Source organism: Myotis nattereri (genome assembly GCF_964212035.1).
Source record: "Myotis nattereri genome assembly, chromosome: 4".
NCBI classification, from domain to species: domain Eukaryota; kingdom Metazoa; phylum Chordata; class Mammalia; order Chiroptera; family Vespertilionidae; genus Myotis; species Myotis nattereri.
The window spans coordinates 76,785,839-76,809,426 of record NC_138079.1 but is presented as its reverse complement, the minus strand read 5'-3'; the positions used below and the strand labels follow the sequence as shown (position 1 = coordinate 76,809,426).

The following is a 23,588-nucleotide window of genomic DNA, read 5'->3' as shown; positions in this document are numbered from 1 at the left end:
GCATGTCATAAACATTGTCCATGTACTTTCAATTTGTGCTGCTATGGCAAAGGGAAGTCATGGAGGGGAAGGAAGTCAATATATATTTTTCTACCTCTTGAGAAGCTTCTACACAATTGTTAGGACTCAGAATACAATGAGGCAGTGAGCATCACTGCTCATCTGTGAACTGAGACAGATAGCTGATGTGTACCTGTCACCCTTGCAGGCATCAAACACTTCGGTTGATTGGGAACAACAGGCTACAGCAGTAAAATGAGACTGTGAGCCCCAGTGTGTGTATGTGCATGTGTGTGTGGGGGGGGGGGGGATTTTTATGTGTTCTCCCTTCACGTAGTAATGTAAATGAGAAGTGGCTCATGCAAGTGGCTCAGTGTGAATGAAGGAGGCCGTTGATAAAAAGGGAGAAAAAGTCAACTCTTTAAACTTTATTGTCCTGCCCCTGAGCATGAATGAGTCTTTTGGGCAAGTGAGAAGGAGGTCCTTTTCTCTTTTAATCCCCTTTCAGCCTTCACTCATTCCCAGGATCATCCCTGGAAAAGCCTGTCGGAAATGGCAGTGTGTCTATGACTGTTTCCATTTGGACCAAAGATGGTGTCAGAGAGTGGTGGCCATGAGCCTGGGCCACTCTCATCTTTGGGGGACAGGAAGAGGCAGGGGAGAGCGGGTAAAGAGCTTGGTCCTCAGGTTGGCACATACAATGATGACATATTTTAAAATCTAATGCCCAATAAAGATGAGTTTGAGCAATATAAAAACATGTCGATCAGAAAGAGATAGTCCTCTTAGTGGATACAGGACACCGTATCCACTGAGAAGTGAGGTCATCTTTACTTGACCCTTCCAATGGCTGCTAGTTTATGGTCATTATTTGATTTCCATGACCTGAATTTTTCTACGAGTGAAAACAGCATTAACTCAGCATTTACTATATTCTGGTCCCAATTCTAAGCTTCTCATCTGGATTATCTTTTCTCATCCTCACAATCACCATATGAGGAAGGCACCATTCTCTGTACTCATTTTAGAGATGAGGAAACTGAAGTACAGAGAGATGATGTTACTTATCCAAAGCTAGCCAGCTGGTAAGTAGCAAGCTGGTGTTCGAGCCCAGGTCACTAGATGCCAGAGCCTGCCACACGAACCACTATATCAGGTGCCTCCACAAAACATGCAGGGGTGATTTTTTTTCAAATTAAAGGCAGAGCTCTAGACAGAGGCCACCTCGGTAAAAGGTGTCCTCTCATTACTCGCTTTCAGCTTAGTGTCCTTAACATCCCAGAGAGCATCCTACGAAAGTCCTGCTACTCAGCTTTGTGCTGTGGCTCAGACCGCCCTTCTGTGTGGCGGTTTTGGGTTGGCAGCCAGTTTGCTCCCCTCTTCTCAGCCTCACACCCATTGAAAGCAGGAATGAAAGGAACCTCTGTGTATTCAAGTGTCCTGGCCAGGTTTTAAAAACACAGTTTGTCCAGAAATTACAATTGGTATCATTTCAAAGCAATTTCTGTCCTTAATGGCGAGGGATGGTTTTTATTTTTTAATTGGTGTTTGCCTGGATTACATCTGTACCCAAGACAAAAATAGCATGCTGCTTGTTTTTACTCATTTTTGGCCCTGGGCCACTCCCCATTCCTTTGTATTGGCAAAAGAGATGCTCGAGGACCATGGCACTGGCCCCACTGCCAAGTACAAGTGTAGATCTAGGGTTTGGTTTGGTTTTGTTTTTTGTGAATCCTTACCCATTTCTTTTTAAAGAGAATGGGAGGGAGGGGGAGAAACAGAGAAACATTGATGTGAGAGAGACACATCAATTGGTTGCTTTCCGTACACCCCGGATTGAGCCTGCAACCAAGATATGTGCCCTTGACTAGAATCGAACCCGGAACCCTTCAGTCCTCAGGCCGCGCTCTATCCACTGAGCCAAATCAACTAGGGTTAGATCGGGGGTTTTAAAGCAGTTGTCTTTTCTGAGCAGCTGCCGCTGGGGAAGGGGGAAGGACACAGAGCCAGAGGACCATCCATGTGGCAGTGGTTTCTAGCCCAGTGACCAGTAGGTGCCCCTCCTCTCTTGCAGCCCCTTCAATGACCGGCCGATGTGCAGGATCTGCCATGAGGGCAGCAGCCAAGAGGACTTGCTCTCTCCATGTGAATGTACGGGGACCTTGGGGACAATTCATCGGAGCTGCCTAGAGCACTGGCTGTCATCCTCAAACACCAGCTACTGTGAACTCTGCCACTTCAGGTTTGCAGTCGAGCGCAAACCCAGGCCGTTAGTGGAGGTCAGTAATTGGGGCACGTCCCGAAAACTTAGCTCTAATGAGCAAATGATGTCTGCTTTTATGCCCAGATCACAAACCCTGTGCAGCTTCACTGAAGCACGGAAATAGCTTTGCATGAGAGTGTGTGTGAGTGTGTGCGTGCATAGGTGACACAGAGAGAATTCACTAGCTCATTCAGGAGCAGCAGTAAAAGTTGACCTCCCTGAGGTGGAGACAGGAGAAGCAACCAATCAATGGGTGTATTCTGAAAGGTCTTTATGAAAAAGTATTGCTGAATAGTTCCGTGACCTATGTAAGTTACTCCACCTCTTAGAAGTGCTATGAGGATTAAGTGAGTTAATGTTTATAAAGCACTTAGAATACTGGGTATACAAGTGTTTGAATTTTTTTTTCAATCTCTCCCAGGAAATTTATACAAGTTTTTTTCAATTAATAACCTAGTATTAGAATCTCTTTTTTTAAAAGGTGGTGTTATCAAGCCAGCAGTTAAAATAGTGGGACATTCTCTCTTATGTTTTAGGAGCCACATGATTCTTCTTTAGACCAAGGGTCTGGTCTTGTATGAGCTGGGGGAATTGGAAAAATCATTGGACTAATTTTTCCCTCTCTCCTACCCTCTATTTCTACCAGCCAATTAAAAATTGGATCTTGGCAACAATAAATATTCTAATACATTATGAAAGAGACCCAAGACAATGTCCCTATAATCCAGACATGCTAGTAACCTTCTCCTTACTTTAACAGCTGGCCCAGCACAACTTTGGCATTAAACTAAAGCTGGAAATCAAGAAGCCCTTCTGGAGGACTATTTAAAACAGTGTGTTAGCGCCTTGGCACTCAAGGCTCTGGAGAGCTCTGCATATGTGTTCTCTTGGGTTTGACCTTGAAATTTTAATCAGGACCTTGTAACTGAGGCCTGTTTTAGCTATGGCTTGCTTGCCAAATGGCACAAATTTATTTGACTTGCCCCAATAAACTCTATGCTTTTTTTTAAGACTCTGGATCAAGTGACCTCTTAATTTAGCCATCTTGCTGCTTGACAACCACTCTCAGAAATTCATATTTATAGCATGCCCATCAGGGATTTGGCCCTCTGCCACATTCACTGGGATTTACATGTCAGAACTTCTCTGCAGATGGGGGAATATAATTAAATAATAAACAAAGGACATGAAGATTTCTCAAGCCCAATGGCAAAATTTAAAAAGAAGCCTATTTCCCCTGTCTAGAAACTTTTGGGAACTTCCCCAAGTTGATATGGCAGCTTCCCCGGGCAAGCTGGCTCCCCACAGTAAGAAAACCCTGCTTCAGTGGGCTGCATCCAATGGCCTTCTTTACTAGTACCTCCCAGTAAAGAAGACTTTGCTTTTGCTTGGAAAAACCCCAGGGTATTGTGGGTGTTACATAACAAAGGAGTGTGTGTGTGTGTGTGTGTGTGTGTGTGTGTGTGTGTGTACACATGCACACAACTTAATTTTCTCATATTACACCCGTGTTGTATCACCCAGGGAACCCACTGACTCCCAGAGAAGGAAACCTATCCACACACAGATGTCTGTCGGGACACAGACTCCAGAATCTTAGGCAACTGTCATTAAATGAGGAAACAAGGCAAATGACCTTGAGAATGTGTGAGGTGCTCTTCAAGATTTAGGGCTTCGCCTACAAAAACTTCACCCAAACGGTCGCGGGTGGTGAAATTTTCATTGCACAAATGGAATGTGACGTTTTTCAGAGTTAATGATGATTGAACAAGTTGAAAGTGAAAGGCAAACCTTCTCAAGCCGGGGGAGGCTGGCCGTTTGATCATCCCATGGCAAGATGAACTTGCTGTTTGACCACAGGCAATAAAAAGAAGTTGTCTTTGGTTTCTCAGCTGGAGGACAAATGAGAACCAGGTGCAGGGAGATTTTTAAACAGATGACATTACTAACTGACTTTCCCCCTCACCAAAGAAAGGGTTTATCATAGTGACCATTGCTTCTCAGTACGTTTACCTCCAGATAAACATGAATCTGTTAAGTAAATCATCAAAACCTGCCAATTTGGGTGAAGCATTAAAGGTTGTTGCTTTGTTTCTCATTTTCACTCTTTTAATTGCTTTAATCATTACTTTATTTACCAGTCAGGTCTGCCTTCTCATTAAAGCAAGAAAATTCCATAACATTTAATTTTAAAATCAATGTGGTAATAACAGCTCCTGTTGCCAGAGGAAGCAGTTGGAAAAGTCGTTTATAAATTTTATTTGTCAGCACCCAGACGTTAACATTGGTCGGAATTACTTTAACACCTCAGACTCTCACTCTTCAGTAACTCAGTCCTCATTCAACACAGCCCTTTATCCCCCCCCTTTTTTTTGTTCTATTTTTTTATTGAATTCATTGGGGTGACATTAATTAATACAATTATATAGGTTTCAGATGTACAATTCTATAGTATGTCATCTGTATATTGTATTGTGTGTTCACCACCACAAGTCAAGCCTCCTTCCATCACCATTTATCGCCCTTCCCCCCTCCTACCTCCCCCACTGACCCTGTCCCTTGATCCTCTTTAACACCACTATTCCAAAGACACTTCTCCTTCACTTCCTTTCCTGAACTCTCTGCAGCCAGCAGTTGGAAGTTCATTTTTAACAGGTTGGGAACCTAGTACCTAAACATGGGCTGCTACATAGAGTCTTTCCTCTCCCGCCCCACAAAAGAGTGAGTTTCTATTCATAATAGCGAATCAATGAGCTGGTTTTTATGGTTATTGTTATTGTTGTTAATCCTCACCCGAGGATATTTTTCCGTTGATTTTTAGAGGGAGTAGAAGGGAGGGGAGAGACAGAGAGAGAAACAACTATGTGAGAGAGACACATCCATTGGTTGCCTCCCACATGTACCCTGACTGGGGCTGGGGATTGACCAGAACTGAACACAGGACACTTCAGTCCATGGGCCAACGCTCTGTCTACTGAGCCAGACCGGCTAGGGCAATGGGCTGGTTTTTATTAGCATGCCCAAACTGAGCATCACCTCCCCACTTTACCACTGACCATCTGGGTGGGGTGGCTCAGTTTCTCTGAGCTGAAGTATGAAGGAAGATGAGCTAGGAGCTCTCCCTGAGATCATTGGTCTCTATAAGGCTCTGTAAGACTGAAGGTCCAAGGCTATAGGTCTTCTGAGGAAAAAAAATTCGCTCTGCACTTGAAAGACTACCTTGTATGCCCTGGCCCATGTTGCTCAATGGTTATAGTGTCCCGTGCACCAAAGGGTCTTGGGTTCGATTCCCAGTCAAAGGCACATACCTGGGTTGCAGGTTCAATCTACATCCCCCAGTCGGGGTGTCGGGGTGTACGTGGAAGGCAACCAATTGTGTCTCTCTCACATCAATGTTCTTTTATCTTTCTCTCTCTCCCTCTCTCCCTCCCTCTCTCGCCCCCTCCCTCCCTCCCTTCCACTGTTTCTAAAAGTCAATGAAACAACATCCTCGGGTAGGAATTAACAAACAAAAAAAGGATACTTTGTGTGGTATATAATTTATACCTCAAGATGATTGTGTGTACATGTTTGTGTGAGTGTGTGTCTAGTTACCTGCCTACCTACATGGCCAGACTATATCTTTTTAGTCTCTTTTGGTAAATTCATTGCCCTAAATATTTTCTTGTTGTTAAATAAGCCAGTATAACAAGAGTTAGTTTCAACCCAAGAGCTACATCTGGATCATCTGGTTTTCTCTAGACATGGGTAAATATCCTGTACAGTCCAGCTGATATAAATCTCATAAGGTCTGCATCCAATCAGGTGAAGCTTGGAAGGAAAACATTCAAACTGTACATAGCAAGAAGGAAGAGCAGGTATAACCCATGTGTTTCCTCTCTGCACAGCTGGCACAGCTAGCATGCCTCTCGTGAAGGCTACATATTTTCTGTTGGTGATGTGTCAATTTGTGAGATGAATTATCCCCAAGAATAATGACCTGGTAGAAGGCAGTCAACAGACATCCACCAACCATAAAAGGATTCCCTGAATGACCAGCCTGGGCGGTTTTATAGTCTCCTTCCTGCTCATTTTCAGTTTTCCTCATTTCTCTGGGTTGAACTCTGATACTGTTCCTTTATAAGGGTAAAATAGAGCAAACCAATAAAAATACCATGGCTTGTTTCCCAAAGTCGTGTGCCTTGACTCCAGCCTGCGGCCGTGATTGCACATCTGACTGAGCAGGTTGCCAAGGAAGTCCATCTTCCTATGTGCAAATAGCGTGCTTGCAACATCAGTTTCTGGTGATGGGAGTAACTGCTTTTCCTAAGACGTGTATCAGTAACACCCAGCCTTGCCCAGCAAACGCTTGAAGTCATAGATCAGCTCCACAAGGTCGTGATTAAAATGAAACAGCCAGGAAGTGGTGGAAATCTGGAGGAAAGGCTTCCCAGGACCTGTCCTTCCTCCAATCAGGGAGACGCGGTGATTGTTCACAGGCGGAGTGATTAGGTTTTCGTATTTCTGTTTCCTTGACGCAAACCCCGCTGACTGATAAGAATTGTATGAACAATTTAAAAGCTGTTCCCTGTGAATCAGAGGTTTAGCTGAATTGAAAGGGAGTGTTTTCACACACATCAGTTACTCAGAATAATGGGATGTAAAGCTAGGGAGATGAGGATGGGGGATTTTTTTCAAACGCTTTATTTATGATTATTTTTGTAAGTCACGGGAGGAAGCTGGTCCTAAAGCGTGCCCTGGATTCAGTGTAATCTCCAGCAACACAGCAGGGAGCAGAGTTGAACTGCTGTGGAGAAGTCACTTTGTGCCTTGGCACTTGCTAGTTAATACATTTAAGACTTCACTTAAACCTTCCTAATATGTACATATCAGACTCAGGTGGCGACATTGCTCGACTCTTATTGTAATGGGTTTTGTGGGGGGGTTTTAGTTCATATATTCATTTAAGTAAAAATGTGAGCTTGTGGTTTCAGAGTATTTCTTTTCTTCAGCAAGCCCTCGTACCATTGGGGTAATTAGGAAATGACAGTATAGGGGGTGTAAACTGATTCAAGGCGATTCCCAGGCATGAGGACCACCTATTCCATTCCTTGAAGGAAGGCGGGCAACTTCCCCTCTTCACAGCATGTGATAGGCAACCAGGAAGCACTTGCTCATTCTATAAATGGATGGAGAACCTCCCCTCCCCCAGTTGCAAGCCATAGATCGTATTCTTGGCCTATGGTTGTAAATCAAAGAAACCGACCCCTTGCCCTTACAGTTTAAGACAGACTCCGTTGGACAAGGGCTTCTACATAATACAAACTAGCAACACTGCTTTGAGCAGCACAGCGGTGTGGTGATTCTGACAGTCCTTTCTCCCACGCAGTCATCAGTCTTCCCTCCAGTTGTAAGGAAAGGCAGGTGGCAGGAGCCCCTCACAGTGCAGCGCCCGGCAGGCCTGAGAGAAGTGTGGTGGGGGTGGGGCGATCCGGCCAAATCAGAAAGATTCAGGCCCAGCTAGTATTTGTCAAGCTTTCGGGAACATAAGCACTGTGCAGGCAAACACTTCACCACAGTCGGGGGGCAGAGGGGCGGGGGTTTAGGGGCATCCTATTACCCATTTGGTAGATGAAGAAACAAGTTTACGGTGGTGATGTTAGGTCAAAATGCCTCAGTGAGAAAGTAAGAGGGTCTCTTGGTCCTGCACTCAGGCCTCTCTGTCCACTCCATGCTGTGTTCTGGAGGGATGAAATGAAAGACAAGGCCACACCCAGTGTCTGTCAAATGGAACGTGGGAGGGACTTAGTTGAGTCCACAAGGAGTTCCCACTTCCCGTTCTCGTGTCCACCACAGACTGAGCTCCCGGGCGGGCTGGCACAGGTTCTTCCTGCTCTGCCACCAGGTTTAGTAGGCCCCTCCTTTCCAGCTCCAAGTACCTGGATCTCCTACCCGATCCGGTGAGGCTACGGCCTCACAAAGCAGAAAAGGGCGCTGTAGCATGAAGGACAAAGGATATGCCAAGTACCGGAAGGGAGTGTGTGAGGGACTTTGTGTCTATTGTATGGGCAACAAAACAAAGGTCCTCCCACTGAGTGAAACCTTTGCCAGTGACTTTCCCAAGCAGGGCTAACGTCATGACAGGGCTGCTGGTCTAGAACTGCAATACAGACAGACACCCTGGGATCGCCACAGGGAGCCTGGTTCCATCCTGGCCCCATGACCTGCACTGAGAACCTGGACAAGGCATTTCTCTTCTCTTTGCATCAGCTTCCTCACCATTGAATAAAGCAAACCTCACAAACTGGTGACTTCATTCATGCACACAGGTGTGCTCTCTTGAAAAAAAATTTTTTTTTAAGAATTTGAATGCCTTTAAGTGGGTCTTGCACTCTCCCGTTTCCCCGGGCCTTGTCTTTTGCTTACATCCACCCAGCCCTCTTCAACCTCTTGTGTTACCCATGTACTGTTTACAGCTGAGATTCCAGAGTTAGGTGTTTCTCCCACCTTTAAAAGAGTTCTCTAATGCTATGTGCATTGCCTGCTGTCAGCATATCTTTCTCTCAGGGTAGTAAAGACTGAACCTGGTGATCTCTCCTGTTGTCCCCACATTATAAGTGAGCTGAAATGACTGGTTCACAATTACAAGGTAAAGGAACTGCTAAGAGATAGCATCCTAGCATGGACAGTGGTAAGAATAACAATTCAAATATCTTGCACTTGCCTACATGCCCTAGTCCTGGCCCAGCACTTCCTTGACCCCTGGTAAGGTCAAGTAAAATGCTATAAATGCTATATTTATTTTCCTCTTGCCATACACCAGCCTCCCAGTGGACTGTGTCACCATCCTTTGTGCCAGCTGTTGAGATGACATGCCTGATGACCGACGTCCAGCAATCCTTGATCCTGCAGTTGTTCAGGCTTGAATGTTTCTCTTGGCCTTGATAGCTAATTTGGCAGTTGCTTCCTTACTTAAAGCTTAGTTACAAAGAAGCTGTTTTAAGGTACCTATTAAATTCACAGCTTGCTTCATTAAAAATCACTTCATTAAAAAAGCCAGCCAACCAAAGTGTTCACATGGCCGTGCCAGATGGAAGTGAGCTCACGGCTTGGTGCCTATGTCTTTAGCCCATCCATGGCTGGTGAAGGATTAATTTGGAGGGAAAATCCAGTCCCATGCATAAAAGAAATTACATGACTATATCTATTATTTTACTTTATTATTATTATTATTATTATTATTATTATTATTTTGAGAGAGAGAGAGGAAGGAAGAGGGAGAGAAAGAGAAACATCAATGTGAAAGGAAAACACCCATCCTGCCTCCTGCATGCCCCCTACCAGGGATCAGGCCTGAAACCCAGGCATGTGCCCTGACCAGGAATAAAACCATCAATCTTTCCGTGCATGGAACTACACCCAACCAACTGAGCCACACCAGCCAGGGCCACACAACTTTTTTTATTTTAATTATTCTGTTTTTAAAAATACAGAGGAGGATAAAGAATAAGATAGCAATCAGGTGTGTATCTACTACCTAGAATTAACAAATGTTAGCACTCCAGGGAGAAAATGTAGTCTTCACTAATTTATCCTCAGGTAGTCTCAAATATAGGAGAAAATCCAGCCAGGTTTTCCTTAAGCACATCTGGGCCAAGCACAAGAGAAAGTAAACAAAATGCGACATAAAATCCTGAAAGATTTTGGACCTTTGAGCTAATTCCAAATGTAGGAACAAATAGTACAGCTAGTGTTGGACGCCAAGAGTTCCACTGCTTTGAAAAGAAGACAATTAGAAATTATTAGATAGGAGGTCAGGGTGTCTTTGTAAAGGGGAGCTGATAGAGGAGCAGCGAAGTGTCACTGAATGACTACAGTTGCAAACCATCTTTCTCCTAAGTCTTGCTGAAATCACAAAGCACAATTAGCTCCCAGGAACGGCCCTGGGTAGGTATGAGGCACCAGGATGAACTGGAGAGAGACATAAATTGCAGACGCCTCACCCTGGTGCAGATTTCCAATGCAGAGTTATAGAATATGCATAAACCTCCCCGCCGAGGGCTCCTGCCAGCCATCCTCTTGCCTCTTCAATTTTGTGTCCACAACTGACACTTAACTCCAAAGAAAGAATACACGTTTTTTAAACAAATAATGGTGTGAAATATTGTGAGCAATACATGATTATGGTTAAATGCTGCCTAATGGACAAATGTATTAGAATGAGCGAAGTGGAGGAGTCACTTCAGTGAGGCAGTGGGAGATCTTTGGTCCTTTATTCACTGAATAACACCCTACTGTGCCCGTTGGTGCTACGAATTTCATTTTCTAGAAAAGGCACAGAGCTGGACACAACACTTCCATCCACTGGCATTAATTTCTGTTTGAGTCCATTTGCTTTTGTTCTTAAGATGCTCACACCCCAACGTTTTTCCTTCTTAAGTTACTTACAGTTTTATGGGCAAAGGGAAAATATTATGTGCCATACCCCAAATGGAGCCATCTTAGTTCAGTGTCTTGGGTATCCCTGCAACAAGTATTATTCCATTTTGTAGATAAGGAAGGTGAGACTCCGAGATGTTAAGTCATTCTTGAAAGATCTTAAAAAATACCAGCCACAGGGCTAGTAAGGGGAGGAAGCAGAAGAAAGCAGGTCTCTGGCTCCATAGCCCTTGCTCTTTCGACACCTGGCTTCTTCCTTCCTGGCTCCAAAGTACTTTCTGTCACTTGCTCGTTGACATGCACACGTGCAGCACGCACAGATTTGAGAACTTCTTTACCAGCCTCTTTAAGGGACTAGATATAACTCAGAAAGGGGAGAATGAAGAAAATGTGGATTAAAGCCCTGATTTCCTCTTGATGCTGAATTCCTCTCTTAACTCCAGCGCTGTCAGCAGGGAGGGAGGAATGAAGAGTGGAGCACAGAGGATTTTTTAGGGCAGTGAACCTATTCTGCACAATACTATTATGGTCTTTATACATTTATCCAAACCTATAGAATGTACAATCCCATAGTGAACTCTAATGTAAACGATGGATTTGGGGGGATAATGCTGTGTCTATGTAGGTTCATCCATTGTAGCAAGTGTGCCACTAGCTGACGGATGTTGGAATGGAAGAGGCTATGCATGTGGCAAGGCAGGAGATATATGGGAACTCTGTACTTTCCACTGAATTTTGCTATAAACTTAAAACTGCTCTAAAAATAAAGTCTATTAAAAACAAAACCGTGAGCTGTGCCAGATTGTGTGCTGGGACAGTGGAATGGCATTACTTCTCTGTGCCTCTTTATACCCTAGTCCAGCTGGGAAACGAAGCTCTCAGGTATATCATCCTATTTGGAAGCCAGAAAAGTCATTCTCGGTTTCCAAGGGACTTTATAGACCCTTTCTTATTTTTCTTTTTTTTTCATTTCATCCAGTTACTCTTTCTCTGCATTTGAGCTTTCATTTTTCTGGGTTATTGTGCCACCAATTTCTTCTGAGATTACTCCTAAGGGAGAGATGTTATTTAAAAGCCTGTTGAACTCAATATTGTTTAAGAGCCCTTTCTCTCCTTTTACAAATGGTTATGAAGGTTCATCACTCATCCTATGCTTACACCATTTTTGGTAGGTAAATTTCTTTCAAGACTGTCATCTAAGTAATTCAGATAAAACCTGGTTTTACAACTCATGAAGGAAAACACTAGTTTTCCTCTTGAATTATTTGTATAAGTGCCTCAATTATTTGCTGCACCTTTTATGACAGGTGCAGCAGACTTGGGAAAAGATAAGAAAAAACTGTCAGGTATTTTGGCTTTGCTTTTCTCCTCCATATTTGCTGCATGTGTGTTTCTATGCCATGCCTCATCACTGCCTGCCTTCATTCTTGAAAAGATAGGGACCCTGGAGGTGGTCTGGGGTAAAGCCGTTTCTGTGCAATCCATTATTACGGAGTTAGAGGAGTAGATTTGCACGCTGATGGATATATGAGAGGGAACTTATGTTTGCCCTTGTACAATATGAAAGAGGAAAACCTGCTTTGAAGCTCTTAGTTTAGAATGCTGAAAACTGGGTTTGACTCAAAGGTATGCCACTTTTGAAAATGTGTAGATTTGTTTGTGAAGATTGAGGTCAGATGAAAAGAAGAAAACAAAATCTTTTCTGCACATTATTTCATCACTGCTTCACCTCCAGTGATGCTATTAGAAGCAGAAAGTTGGAATAAATTGTCAGGTTCAAGATCTGTTAAGGCTCCAAGGGAAATAACTAATATAGCACATAGGAAATGCTGGCAAGCAGGAGCAGCAGGAAGTTGTAAAACAGAATCTACAGGCCTTTAAGGACATTATATCTGGGAAGAATCAGTAAAAGCAAAAATTGGGAGACGAAAGGAAAACCGTCACTATCCTAGAAAATAATGCAACGCCTCCTGCTTCCAAAGGCCTGCTCATTGCATTAACGCTGGGAGGTGATGGGAAAAGGATGCGAGATGGAAGTAATAAAATGGCTCTAATATTTTTCTAAACACTGGCTTCATCTGCTTAAAATCTATGGCTTGAACGTTGAAACCCAGAAGTCATTCATTCATCAAAATATACATGTTTTCAGCTGTTAATAAGAGGTACCTAACAGATATATATATATCTGAAAAGTAACCCTATGAGATGAAGATGTGGCAAGGCAAAAGGAAATATCTAAAAACCAGAATTCATGCAAGATAGAGGAATTTTTCAGGGAAATCTACAGGACACTTCAATTTATTTTTACCAAGGGGGATTTTCCAGTCTTTTATTTTTTAAACAGCTTTATTGAGATACTTTATATATCATATAGTTCACCCATTTTAAGTGCACATTAAGTGACACTTAGCATATTCACAGTCTTATGTGACCATTAACACAGTCCGTTTTAGAACATTTTCATCATCCTAGACTCTAGAGTGAAGCCTCACACAATTCGGCCTTTACTCTACAATCCTCCCATCCCTAGGCACCCCCTGCTCTATTTGATATCGTGTTGGATTTGCCTGTTCTGAACATTTCCTGCAAACGGAATCCCACAGTATGCAGTCCTATGTGACTGGCTTCCCTCATGTACCATAATATTTGCAAGGTCTAGTCTCAGGTTTATAGAAAATGTGTCTTAACCTTCCTTGCCATAGTTTTATTTATTTTGTATTCCTTCTCATCATCCTATTTACCTTAATATATTGCTACTAGTAGTTATCCTTTGCTGAGTCCTTACACCAGGCTGCTGCTGTAGGCACGTGACTGTTCTGCTATTTGTATGCATCACCCTCTCCATTGTAGACATGAGGAAACTGGCACAGAGACACCAATGGTTTTCCCCCTCTTAAAGTCCTGCCTTCTCCCTGTCACAGTTTATGTGATGAAACCCTGTTCTTATTTTTACTCTTTTATTGTATGGAAATCATTTGTACACTGATTTTTTTTTTAATTTGGTTGCCTTCTTGATTCTGCTGCCCTGCAAAATACCATATACACAGATTTTCTTTTTGCCATATAGTTGAATGTATTAAGTGTTTAGAATTCCATTCTTACATTTAAAAGCCAACTGGATTGCCCAGAAATTTAGGTGAATTTGTTTTGTTCTTAATCTTTTCCACATTGAAGATGTAAGTAGGTCATCTGAAAGCATCAGGTTTGGTTACAACCACATAATGCATGTCTTTCTAAAGTTAAGTATTGGTGTTACACAAATGGTTCTTATTTCAGAAGCAAAGATGACAGGTGGAAGGAAAGAAGGGAGAGTTCTGTGAACGGCTGAGACCTTGTAACAAAGACAGAGTAGATGCCAAGGACGCCAGCGAGGGACTAACTACTATCTGAGCACTCTGCGCTGCGGAGGCCAGGACTCTCCTCAGCCCTCCGGCACGCTGGCGAGGGCCTCTTTTCTCCACCGCTCTGGCTGCTGGCTGACCCTGAATTTCTCCCAATAAAACGAGTGGGACTCGAGTGCTAATGAATTTAATTTGTCCACACATGGGTGTTCCAATTCAAAAGCTATTGCCTAGCTCCCAGCCCTGGGTAAATGCTGAACACTGTATGTGGGAACAATGAACTTTGTCCCAACGATGAGACCCTACTGCCCATATTATTAAATTCATCAAATCTCAGAAAGTTGGACTAGACCAAGGAGTGTCTTAGGACGTTTTACATAAATGCTCTGGAACAGTGCTTCTTCCCCTCAGATATGCTTGAGAACCTGAGAAAAGCTTAAACTCATTATAATGAATATAAACCACTATATTGAACTATACTCATCAAACCTACTAAGAGACTAAAACTTAATTATTCCAGCTGCTAAAAGAAAGCATAAGTATATAATGTGATGGAGTTGCTAGATGTCTCTACAATGGCAATCATACAGTATTAAATGTATAAAATTAACATTGTACACCTTAAATTTACACAATGTTATGTGTCAAATATATCCATTAAAAAACAACAACATATCATTGAAAGAAAAAAAGAAAAGGCTTGAACTCTCTCCCCTGAAATGCACAGACATCCAGTTTCAAAGGGGTCACAGGTTTTCTGAAGCCCTACAGCCTAGGTCAGGGACCCCTGATCTAGGAAAATAGTTACATAAATTACAAAGTACATAGATTTTCCAAAAATGTCTCCTGCACCCTTAATGTGTTTTAAGCATGAAAAGTAAGGGAAGCTTTTCAACACTTCACTGCAAATTTCCTCCTCTGTAAGGAGGCCATACTATAATTCTGTGGGTGCCACCACCGTGGATATAATTTGCTAGTCTTAAATGGAGAGCTAGTGATTCAGACTGCACATACGCAGGACTGGGCTAGTTATTAACTTGGGCTTTTCCATGGTTGGCTTGATTCTGCCTTGGGGACACATCGGGGGCACATGTCTCAGGATCATTGAAGCTAAAATGTATGTGTGTCTCCCAGATGGAGCAGAGCTTTCCCACAGGCAGGAGCTGTGTTCATCCAGCCACTCTCCTGCTTACCCTTGTATAAATCCAGCCCTTGATACCATGGCCCATATCATTTGAGCTGTTGCTCCTACCCCTTAAGAATGTCTTCCCTGAAGACAGCTTCATGAGATTTGTAGCAAAATGGCCTACAAATACTGAACATAATCAAGAGACTAACTCCAGCAAAATATAAAATGGTGCCCTCCTCTCTTATTACACTACTAGAAGCCCAGGGCATGGAAATTCATGCACACAGGGGGTCCCTCAGCCCGGCCTGTACCCTCTCACAGTCTGGGGCCCTTGGGGGATGCCCACCTACTGGCTTAGGCCTGCTCCCCGAGAACAGATGATCTAAAAGAAATAATCATATCCTTGGGTAAAGATTTTTTAAAAAGGTAATGGTTGCATGAAAATTCACTGCCAGGGGGCTGAGGGGACTGGACGCCACCATCTTGTGGCTGTGGGCACCGCCATCTTGTGAGGGCATGATGGTCAATTAGCATATTCCCTCTTTATTATATAGGATGGCATATTTTTACCTAGGATTCTGATAGTCTGGGCCCCATACCTAATGAAAGCTATCCAAAAGGTCCTGGGGAGCACTACACACAGATGGCTGGGTTGGCCAGGACAGAGAGAAGGAAACTCTTTAGATGTGAGAAGGTTAGGGAAGAGTTTGAAATGTTTGAAATCTTTTTTTAAGTCTGTATTTTTTTAATGTGTTTTTATTGATTTTAGAGAGAGAAGAAGGGAGAGGGGGAGAGAGAGGAAGAGAGAGAGAGATGAGAGAGAAACATCAATTGGTTGCCTCCTGTACCCACCCGAACCGGGACCAAACCCTCAACCTGGGCATGTGCCCTGACTGGGAATCAAACCAGCAACCTTTCAGTGCACGGGATGATGCTCAACCAACTGAGTCACACTGGCCAGGGCTGTTTGAAATCTTGATAATCATGACCAGCTTAGACATAGCACAATTCAAATTACTTGAATGCTCTTGGGATCCCTTTGAAATTTGAGGATGGGAAGAGGTACCACCCAATGCTACTATGGCTCATGAACTTAAGCCATTGTCTCAAGTGGAGGCTTGAGAGATTCCAAATCCATTCATTGCCGGGATTCGTCTAGTGCAGTGATGACGAACCTTTTGAGCTCGGCGTGTCAGCATTTTGAAAAACCCCAACTTAACTCTGGTGCCGTGTCACATACAGAATTTTTTTGATATTTTCAACCATAGTAAAACAAAGATTGATATTTTTGATATTTATTTTATATATTTAAATGCCATTTAACAAAGAAAAATCAACCAAAAAAAATGAGTTCGCCTGTTACCTCTGACACACGTGTCATAGGTTCGCCATCACTGATCTAGTGTCAGCAAGATCAGCCAAGCCCTCCTACATATTTGGGGTCCTTTGGGCAGCAAAACATTGAACTATAGTGACTGTGAATCTAAAATTTCTCTGTTCTCACAGTTCTTCCATCTAGCAGAAATTTTTCCCTCTCTCTGTGTTCCCATTCTTGCTTACTTTGGGAGTATGTGGCCCTGGGGAGAATGTCTGTTCTATCCTTTATTTTACATTTCATTGAAATCCCTCTACCACACTCTGTTTAGATATTTTGTTTGTTTGATATGTTTTTATTGATCTTTTTTAGAGAGAGAGAAAGGGAAAGGGATAGAGAGATAGAAACATCAATGAGATCAGCTGCCTCCCGCACACTCGCTACTGGAGATCGAGCCCAAAACCCAGGCATGTACTCTGACAGGGAATCAATCCAGTGACCTCTTGGTTCATGGGTCAACACTTAACCATTGAGCAACACCAGCTGGGCTGCTTGGGTAGTTTTTATATTTACATTCTCACTACATAGTGAGGGATACAGATTTTTAAATATGGTCCCATTTTGACGACCTACTTTTGAATTTGATTTCTCCCTCTCGATTCCTTTAAACATCCCCAGTTGTCAAAATAGGGATTTATTTTCCTTATTCCTGTTATTCATCATAGTCTCACCTTTTGTCTAGTGTTCCACTCGGGGATTTTTCTTGGTACACTGTCCTGGCACCTTTTACTGTGTGATCCTGTCCTTGTGCTAGAAGTAGTTATTGAAAGTTTCAGAAACCTGGGCTCCAGCAGCAGTGGGCAGAGAGGGTGCTAAACTCCAGCAGCTTAATCAGCTGGAGGGTCAGGGGCCCCATGAGAGCCAGAATGAAGCAGGGCCCAGGGGACTGAGAGCTCTCTTTGTGTCCTGTTTATAAGTGACTGAACAGTATGACTCCATTGTCTCCCAAAGTAAATCATTTCCATCTTGGGCGCTGTCCATCTTATTTATCAATTTCTTCTGGAGATTCCTGTGTTCTTGCTCTCTATCCTCTCTTCATTGTTTATCTCCTCTTATGTTTCTGGCTTTGCATTGATCACATATGCCACCTAACTCTGCAGCATCTTCTTGTTTGTCGTATAAGCAATCTCCAGTTGGCTGTGATCACTTCTACACAGTGATGATCTAAAGTAATTAGAGGGAAATGATTCCCATTTTGCTTATATCTGAAGTTGCAAGTGAATATACAAAATTATTTTGCCATTTAATCCTGCTGTGCTGCTAATCTTATCTTTGGAAAATTTCAAACCATTGGTGTGATGTGTATAGCATTTGTTTAAATAATGCCAGAGCCGAATTATAATGTCCCAGACAGAGAGATAGTATTTATGGAGCATTATAGCCCATTAATTGGCTTATTGGCCTAAGTTCTCCAGGGAGCATCACAAATCTCCAGGGTGTCCTTGAATATGGCTTATGCTTCTGCCAAATCACTGCTGTAAATGCCAGAGCCACGGCTAAGTGTGTGTCTGTGGCAAAAATTACTTCACTGTGTTTGATCAGAAGAGTCGGGGTGATATATGTGTGTATATATTTCAGTTAAACTCATCTAATTTCTACCCAAAGCAATCCTCTGGTTTGAGAGAATTTATATATATTGCTTCAACTACTACTTATTACGTGCAAATTAAATATTATAGGAAGTGGGGCTATAACTGTGAACAAGCCAGAAGAATGTTGTGTAATAAAGCGTACCTGCTAGGGAGAAAGACACAGGATAAACAAGTACATAAATAAAAAGATTAGATGGAAGGAGACTTGACATGGCGTGGTGAACACACAATGCAATATACAGATGATGTATTATAGAATTGTACACCTGAAACCAATATGATTTTATTAACCAATGTTACCCCCCAATAAATCCAATTAAAAATAATAAATACATAGATTATTTCTGGCAGTGGTCAAAGTTAAAAAGAAAGGAACTGGTTGCTGTGGTAAAGAATGACTGGAGTGAGAGAATGCGTGGTGTTTTGTGAAGGCCTCTCAGAAGAGGTGACATTCAAATGGAGGCATGAACGATGAGAAGGAACCTGCCATGGGAATAAGCGTTCCAAGCAGAAGGAACAGCCACTGCAAAGGCTCTGAGGCAGGCAGTTCAGCATTTCTGAAACAGGAACAAAACACTGCTAAAATGCATGGTTTGAGAGGCCCAAGGCGTAAGATCCCAGGTGCCTACATTTTCCTATCATGGACCCTTTGGCAGTTGTTGAAGCCTCTGGATCCCTGCTTGGAGTCATGTTTTCAATTATAGAAGGTAAACTACATAGGGATGCAAAGAAAGCCAATCTATCAAAACATTTATAAGACAGAGTTGTGATATAAAATGTAAGTGCTTCTTTAACACATTTTGGGGCAGATATAATAGACTATAAAGCAGTGATATGTCAAGATATCTGCAGTCATTGTAATGTGATATGAAATATCTGTGATTTCCCTTGGTGACAATGTCACAGGTGCTGCTCATACTACTGAGATTCTCTGCGCAACTCAATGAAATGCTAAATTTCAATTAGAGATTGTAAAAATAAAGATGTCATTTCCCCCCCACCCAACAATCTCATGAGCGCTATCCTTGCCCTCCTTTGGGGTCTATGGAGCCAGGGTACAAACACCTGGGCTGTGTGGGCCATGGCAAGGCGTTAGATCAGCGATTTTCAACCACAGAATTTTAGTAATTAGTTTACGTGTGCCATCAGATGAAAAGGGCTGAAAATCACTGCATCAGACTAAGTGTGATGGGGAGACATTGAACAACTTTAAGCAAGAGAAGTGATGTGATCTTGCTGCTTTCAGGAACTGGATTCTAGGGTAACAGGAATGGCGGCAGTGGAAATGGAGAGAAGTGCACAGACACGTGTTGAAGGGGGTGCCAGGAGGACTCACTGAAGGGCTCGATGTGTGGGGCAGACACAGAAAGGAAACAGGATGACTGAGCAGCTGGGTGGATGGTGTTGTCATTTACTGATATGGAGGAGACTTGGCGAAAGGAAGGGTTGTGGGATTAAGTGCTAAATCAAGAGTTCTGTTTCGGACAGATTAAGTTTGAGTTGTCTGTTAGTCATCTCCAAGGAGATGTGGAGTGGGCTGTTGACTACGCACATCTGGAGCTCTGGCGAGGGGCCAGAGCTGAAGACTGACACTTTAAGGTCACGGGCAAACCCTCTGTCGAGTTTTCGTTGGCAGTGCCCTGTTTCCTGCCTGGTGAGATGTCTCCTTGGCTTCCCTGGAGTCGCAGTTTCCTTCTGTGTGACTGCAGCTGTCCTGGAAATGCAGTGATAGTCTGTGGAGTTCAGGGATTTAAAACTCCGGTAGGGGTTTGTTTTTGTTCTCTGCTGTGTTTCAAGTTAACTGAAATGCGTGGTTTTCAGGTTTCAGCTTCACTGTTAATCATGCAAAGGACCTGTCACATATCTTCTGATCATTGCTGTCCCTTTCACATGCAGCTCCCCAGGCAAGCAAGACAGGTTAGGGTTGGTTGTGTTGGGCTTTGAAAATAAGACCCATCCCAAAGAAAGGCGAGTGCTTGGTTAATAACGCTGCCAAGTCTCAGATTAACAGGAGGCATTCAGGCAGATAAACCAAGTGAGTAAACATTGTGAGACCGGGCACTCCTTTTTTTTTATCCCGCTCCATAAATTTGCTATAGTTCTATCAGTTGTTATCCCTCCTCTCCGTTTCTTTCATTTTCATGATGGTTTCTCATTAAGGAGATTCATGGGGAAGTTGTCATTGATCAGAGCTATTAGCCACCAGAGTGTAATCTGGTTCTAGTACAAACCAACCTGCACAATGTCCTGTCTACCTTGGGGATTTAAGCCGATTAACTCACAGCCTGGGAGGCAGAATCTAATGTCCTCAAGCACTGCACCCCCGCCACCCTTACCCACTAGCAAGGGATTCAACAAACTGACACTGTAATTAGACCCAAATCCGCAGTTAACCCACCTTGAAAATAACCGCTAGTGCCTGGCTCACCGCGGCTGTGCATTTACAGCCAGTGAACAATGCCCTGTCACTGGGAGCAGAGTGCACTCCAGTCCCTTTGCTGTCTCAGCCCTGCAGGGCTGATTACTGTGGGGGTTTCTGTTGTGTTTAGTTGCTTGGTTGGTTTTTGTAACTATTTCTAAGAGTAGATCCATCTCATGGTTCGGGGACAAGTTAGTGATTGGAATGAGATCGCCTCAGAAAAATGGGCAGTTCACCGCCAGGGCTTTCAATGGCATCTTTCCTGCTTTATTATTTTTCTTTTACAATATTTAAAATTTTTATTGAATTTATTGGGGTGAAATTGGTTACCAAAGTTATATAGGATTCAAGTGTACAATTCAGGTATAAATCATCTGTATGTTGCATTGTGTGTTCATCACCCAAAGTCAAGTGTCTTTTCATAACCCCCGTACCCTCTTCTGCTTTCCCCTAAATTTCCTTTCCCTTTGGTAACCACCAAACAGCCATATTATTAAGAGTTTTTATTTTGTTTGTTTATCTTATTTGTTCATTTGTTGCGTTCAGTTTTATGACACATCCATGAGGGAAATCATATGGTTCTTGATTTTTTCCATCTGACTTCTTTTGCTTAGCATGATAGTCTCAAGATCCATCCATATTGTGGCTAATGGCAGCATTTCATCTTTTCTTACGGCTGAGTAGTATGCCATTTTATATGTGTACCACATCTTCTTTATTCAATAATCTTTCAAAGGACACTTCAGTTGTTTTCATGTCTTAGACATTGTGAAAAATGCTACAGTGAGCATAGGGGTACATATATCTTCACAAATAAATGTTTTCAAATTTTTCTGGTAGATACCCAGATTGCTGGTAGACCCAGATTGCTGGGTCATATGGTATGCTTTACAGGAAAGGTGCCCTCAGCTGCCCATTGGCATCAATATGGGTGAGCCCACCAGGGAAAGATGCCATACAAACCAGTATTCTCAATCATTGACCTCAGCTTTTAAAATACAGCTAACCAAGTATAAGCTGAAGACAAAGGTTAAACTAAAGATTCTTCAAGAATGATATTTTAGCTGCCAATGCTGTCCACAAGTGGCAGGACAAAGTAATGGATATTTTGCTCCAGGGGAACCATGGTAAGTAAATATTCCTTCTTGTGCTGATAAAAAACAGTTACAGTACAGTCCAACTCACATCCCCTTCATCTACCCAGTGATACCCGCCCCCTCGTTTTGTTTTGTCTTGTTTTTGTGTTTTTTTCTAAGAATGATGATATAATAGAGTAGTTAGGAGTACTGTCTTTGGAGCTAGACTACATGGCTCAAAGTCAAGGCCAATCTTCTACAAGTTACTTAACTTCTCTGGACCTCAGTTTCTCTATCTATAAAATAGTGGTGATGATAATGCTACCTCTTTAAAGATTATTGAAGAGTAAACCAATTACTTTTTACAGCTTATGAGACAGTGTTTGGCATATGGTAAGGCGTGAGTAAACATAAGCCTTTGTCATTCATTCAACATTGAGAGTGTTGACTGTGCTAGATGCCAGTGATACAGGTAAGTTTTCTCCTCGGGTCAGGCGGGAAGATGGGCACACAAACCAGCCATTCTGTGTCAGCCTGCTCTTTATTGAATATTTGGGAAAGGAAGGTACTACTATAGAATGCATATAATATTCTATGTATAATAAAGTATAACTGATAAGAGAGGCCATAGACATACATGAGCAGAAATGTAATTGAACAATTATTGAGATAACCTTTGTCTATTATAAATTAAGCCAAAATGCATGATAATATAGCTGAGATTAAACACCCAGACATCATTGGACCTCTCCTCTCTCATATCTCTCTCTCTCTCTTTATGTTTCAGACACAACTAATATACAACTTATATTTATACAGGGAGTCCATTCATTATAGAAAAATAATACAAAAAGAAAAAAATAAAGATCATTCATAATTCCACCACCAAGAACAGCCACCATTTTTTTAGTTATTGTTGCTTTGTTTTGTTTTTCAATTACTGTTATAATACAACTAGAGGCCCGGTGCATGAAATTTATGCACAGGGAGGGGAGTCCCTGAGCCCAGCCTGCACCCTCTTTATTCTGCTGGTTTAGGCCCGATCCCTGCCAATTTAGGCCCGATCTCTGCTGGTTTAGGCCCGATTATGGACATCCCTTTCGTAATCTGGTTCCTAACCACTCACCTGCCTGCCTGCCTGATTGCCCCTAACCACTCTGCCTGCCGGCCTGGTCACCACTAACTGCCCTCCCCTGCCAGCCTGGTTGCCCCTAACTGCCTCTGCCTCGGCCCCTGCCACCATGGCTTTGTCTGGAAGGATGTCCAGAAGATGTCCGGTCTAATTATCATATTACCCTTTTATTATAGATATTATTTTAGTATAGATATTATATTAGTTTCAGGTGTTCAACATAGTGATTGCATATTTATATAACTTATGAAGTGATGACCCCAATAAGTCTAGTACCATTTGATACCATACATAGTTATTAAATATTATTGATTATATTCCCTTTATATCTCTGTGACTATTTTTATAACTGGCAATTTGTACATCTTAATCCCTCCCCCTTTTTCAACCCCCCCCCTCAACTCTTCTCCCATCTGGCAAACATCAATTTGCTCTATCTATGAGTTTCTGTTTTCTTTCTTTGTTTTGTTTTTTAGATTCCACATGTAAGGGCAATCATATGGTATTTATCTTTCTCTTTCTGACTTATTTCACTTGCCATAATACTCTGTAGGTCCATCCATTTTGATGCAAATGGCAAATTTTCACTTTTTTATGGCCAAGTAATATTCCAGCACATATATGTACCTCTTCTTTATCCATTCATATACTGATGGACATTTAGGTTGCTTCCATAGCTTGGCTATTGTAAATAATGCTGCAATGAATATAAGGGCACATACATCTTTTTGAATTAGTGTTTTAGATTTCTTCAGATGAATACCCAAAAGTGGAATTGCTGGGTCATAAGGCAGTTCTATTTTTAATTTTTTGAGAAGTCTTCATCCTGTTGTCCACAGGGGC

At 42.5% G+C, this 23,588-nt stretch overlaps 1 protein-coding gene and 1 long non-coding RNA gene across 3 annotated transcripts in view; one reads left to right on the top strand and one right to left on the bottom strand.

Moving 5' to 3' along the window:
* Positions 1 to 23,588, bottom strand: part of LOC308517611 — a 775,374-nt gene that overhangs the window by 547,015 nt on the left and 204,771 nt on the right. The gene's annotated exons all lie outside the window — the stretch shown is intronic.
* Positions 1 to 23,588, top strand: part of MARCHF3 (membrane associated ring-CH-type finger 3) — a 135,996-nt gene that overhangs the window by 101,448 nt on the left and 10,960 nt on the right. For both annotated transcript variants that reach the window (XM_081088820.1, XM_081088821.1), the window contains exon 3: positions 2,075 to 2,279. In XM_081088820.1, coding sequence (XP_080944946.1) covers positions 2,075 to 2,279 — 205 coding nt within the window. The remainder of the gene's footprint in view (positions 1 to 2,074; positions 2,280 to 23,588) is intronic.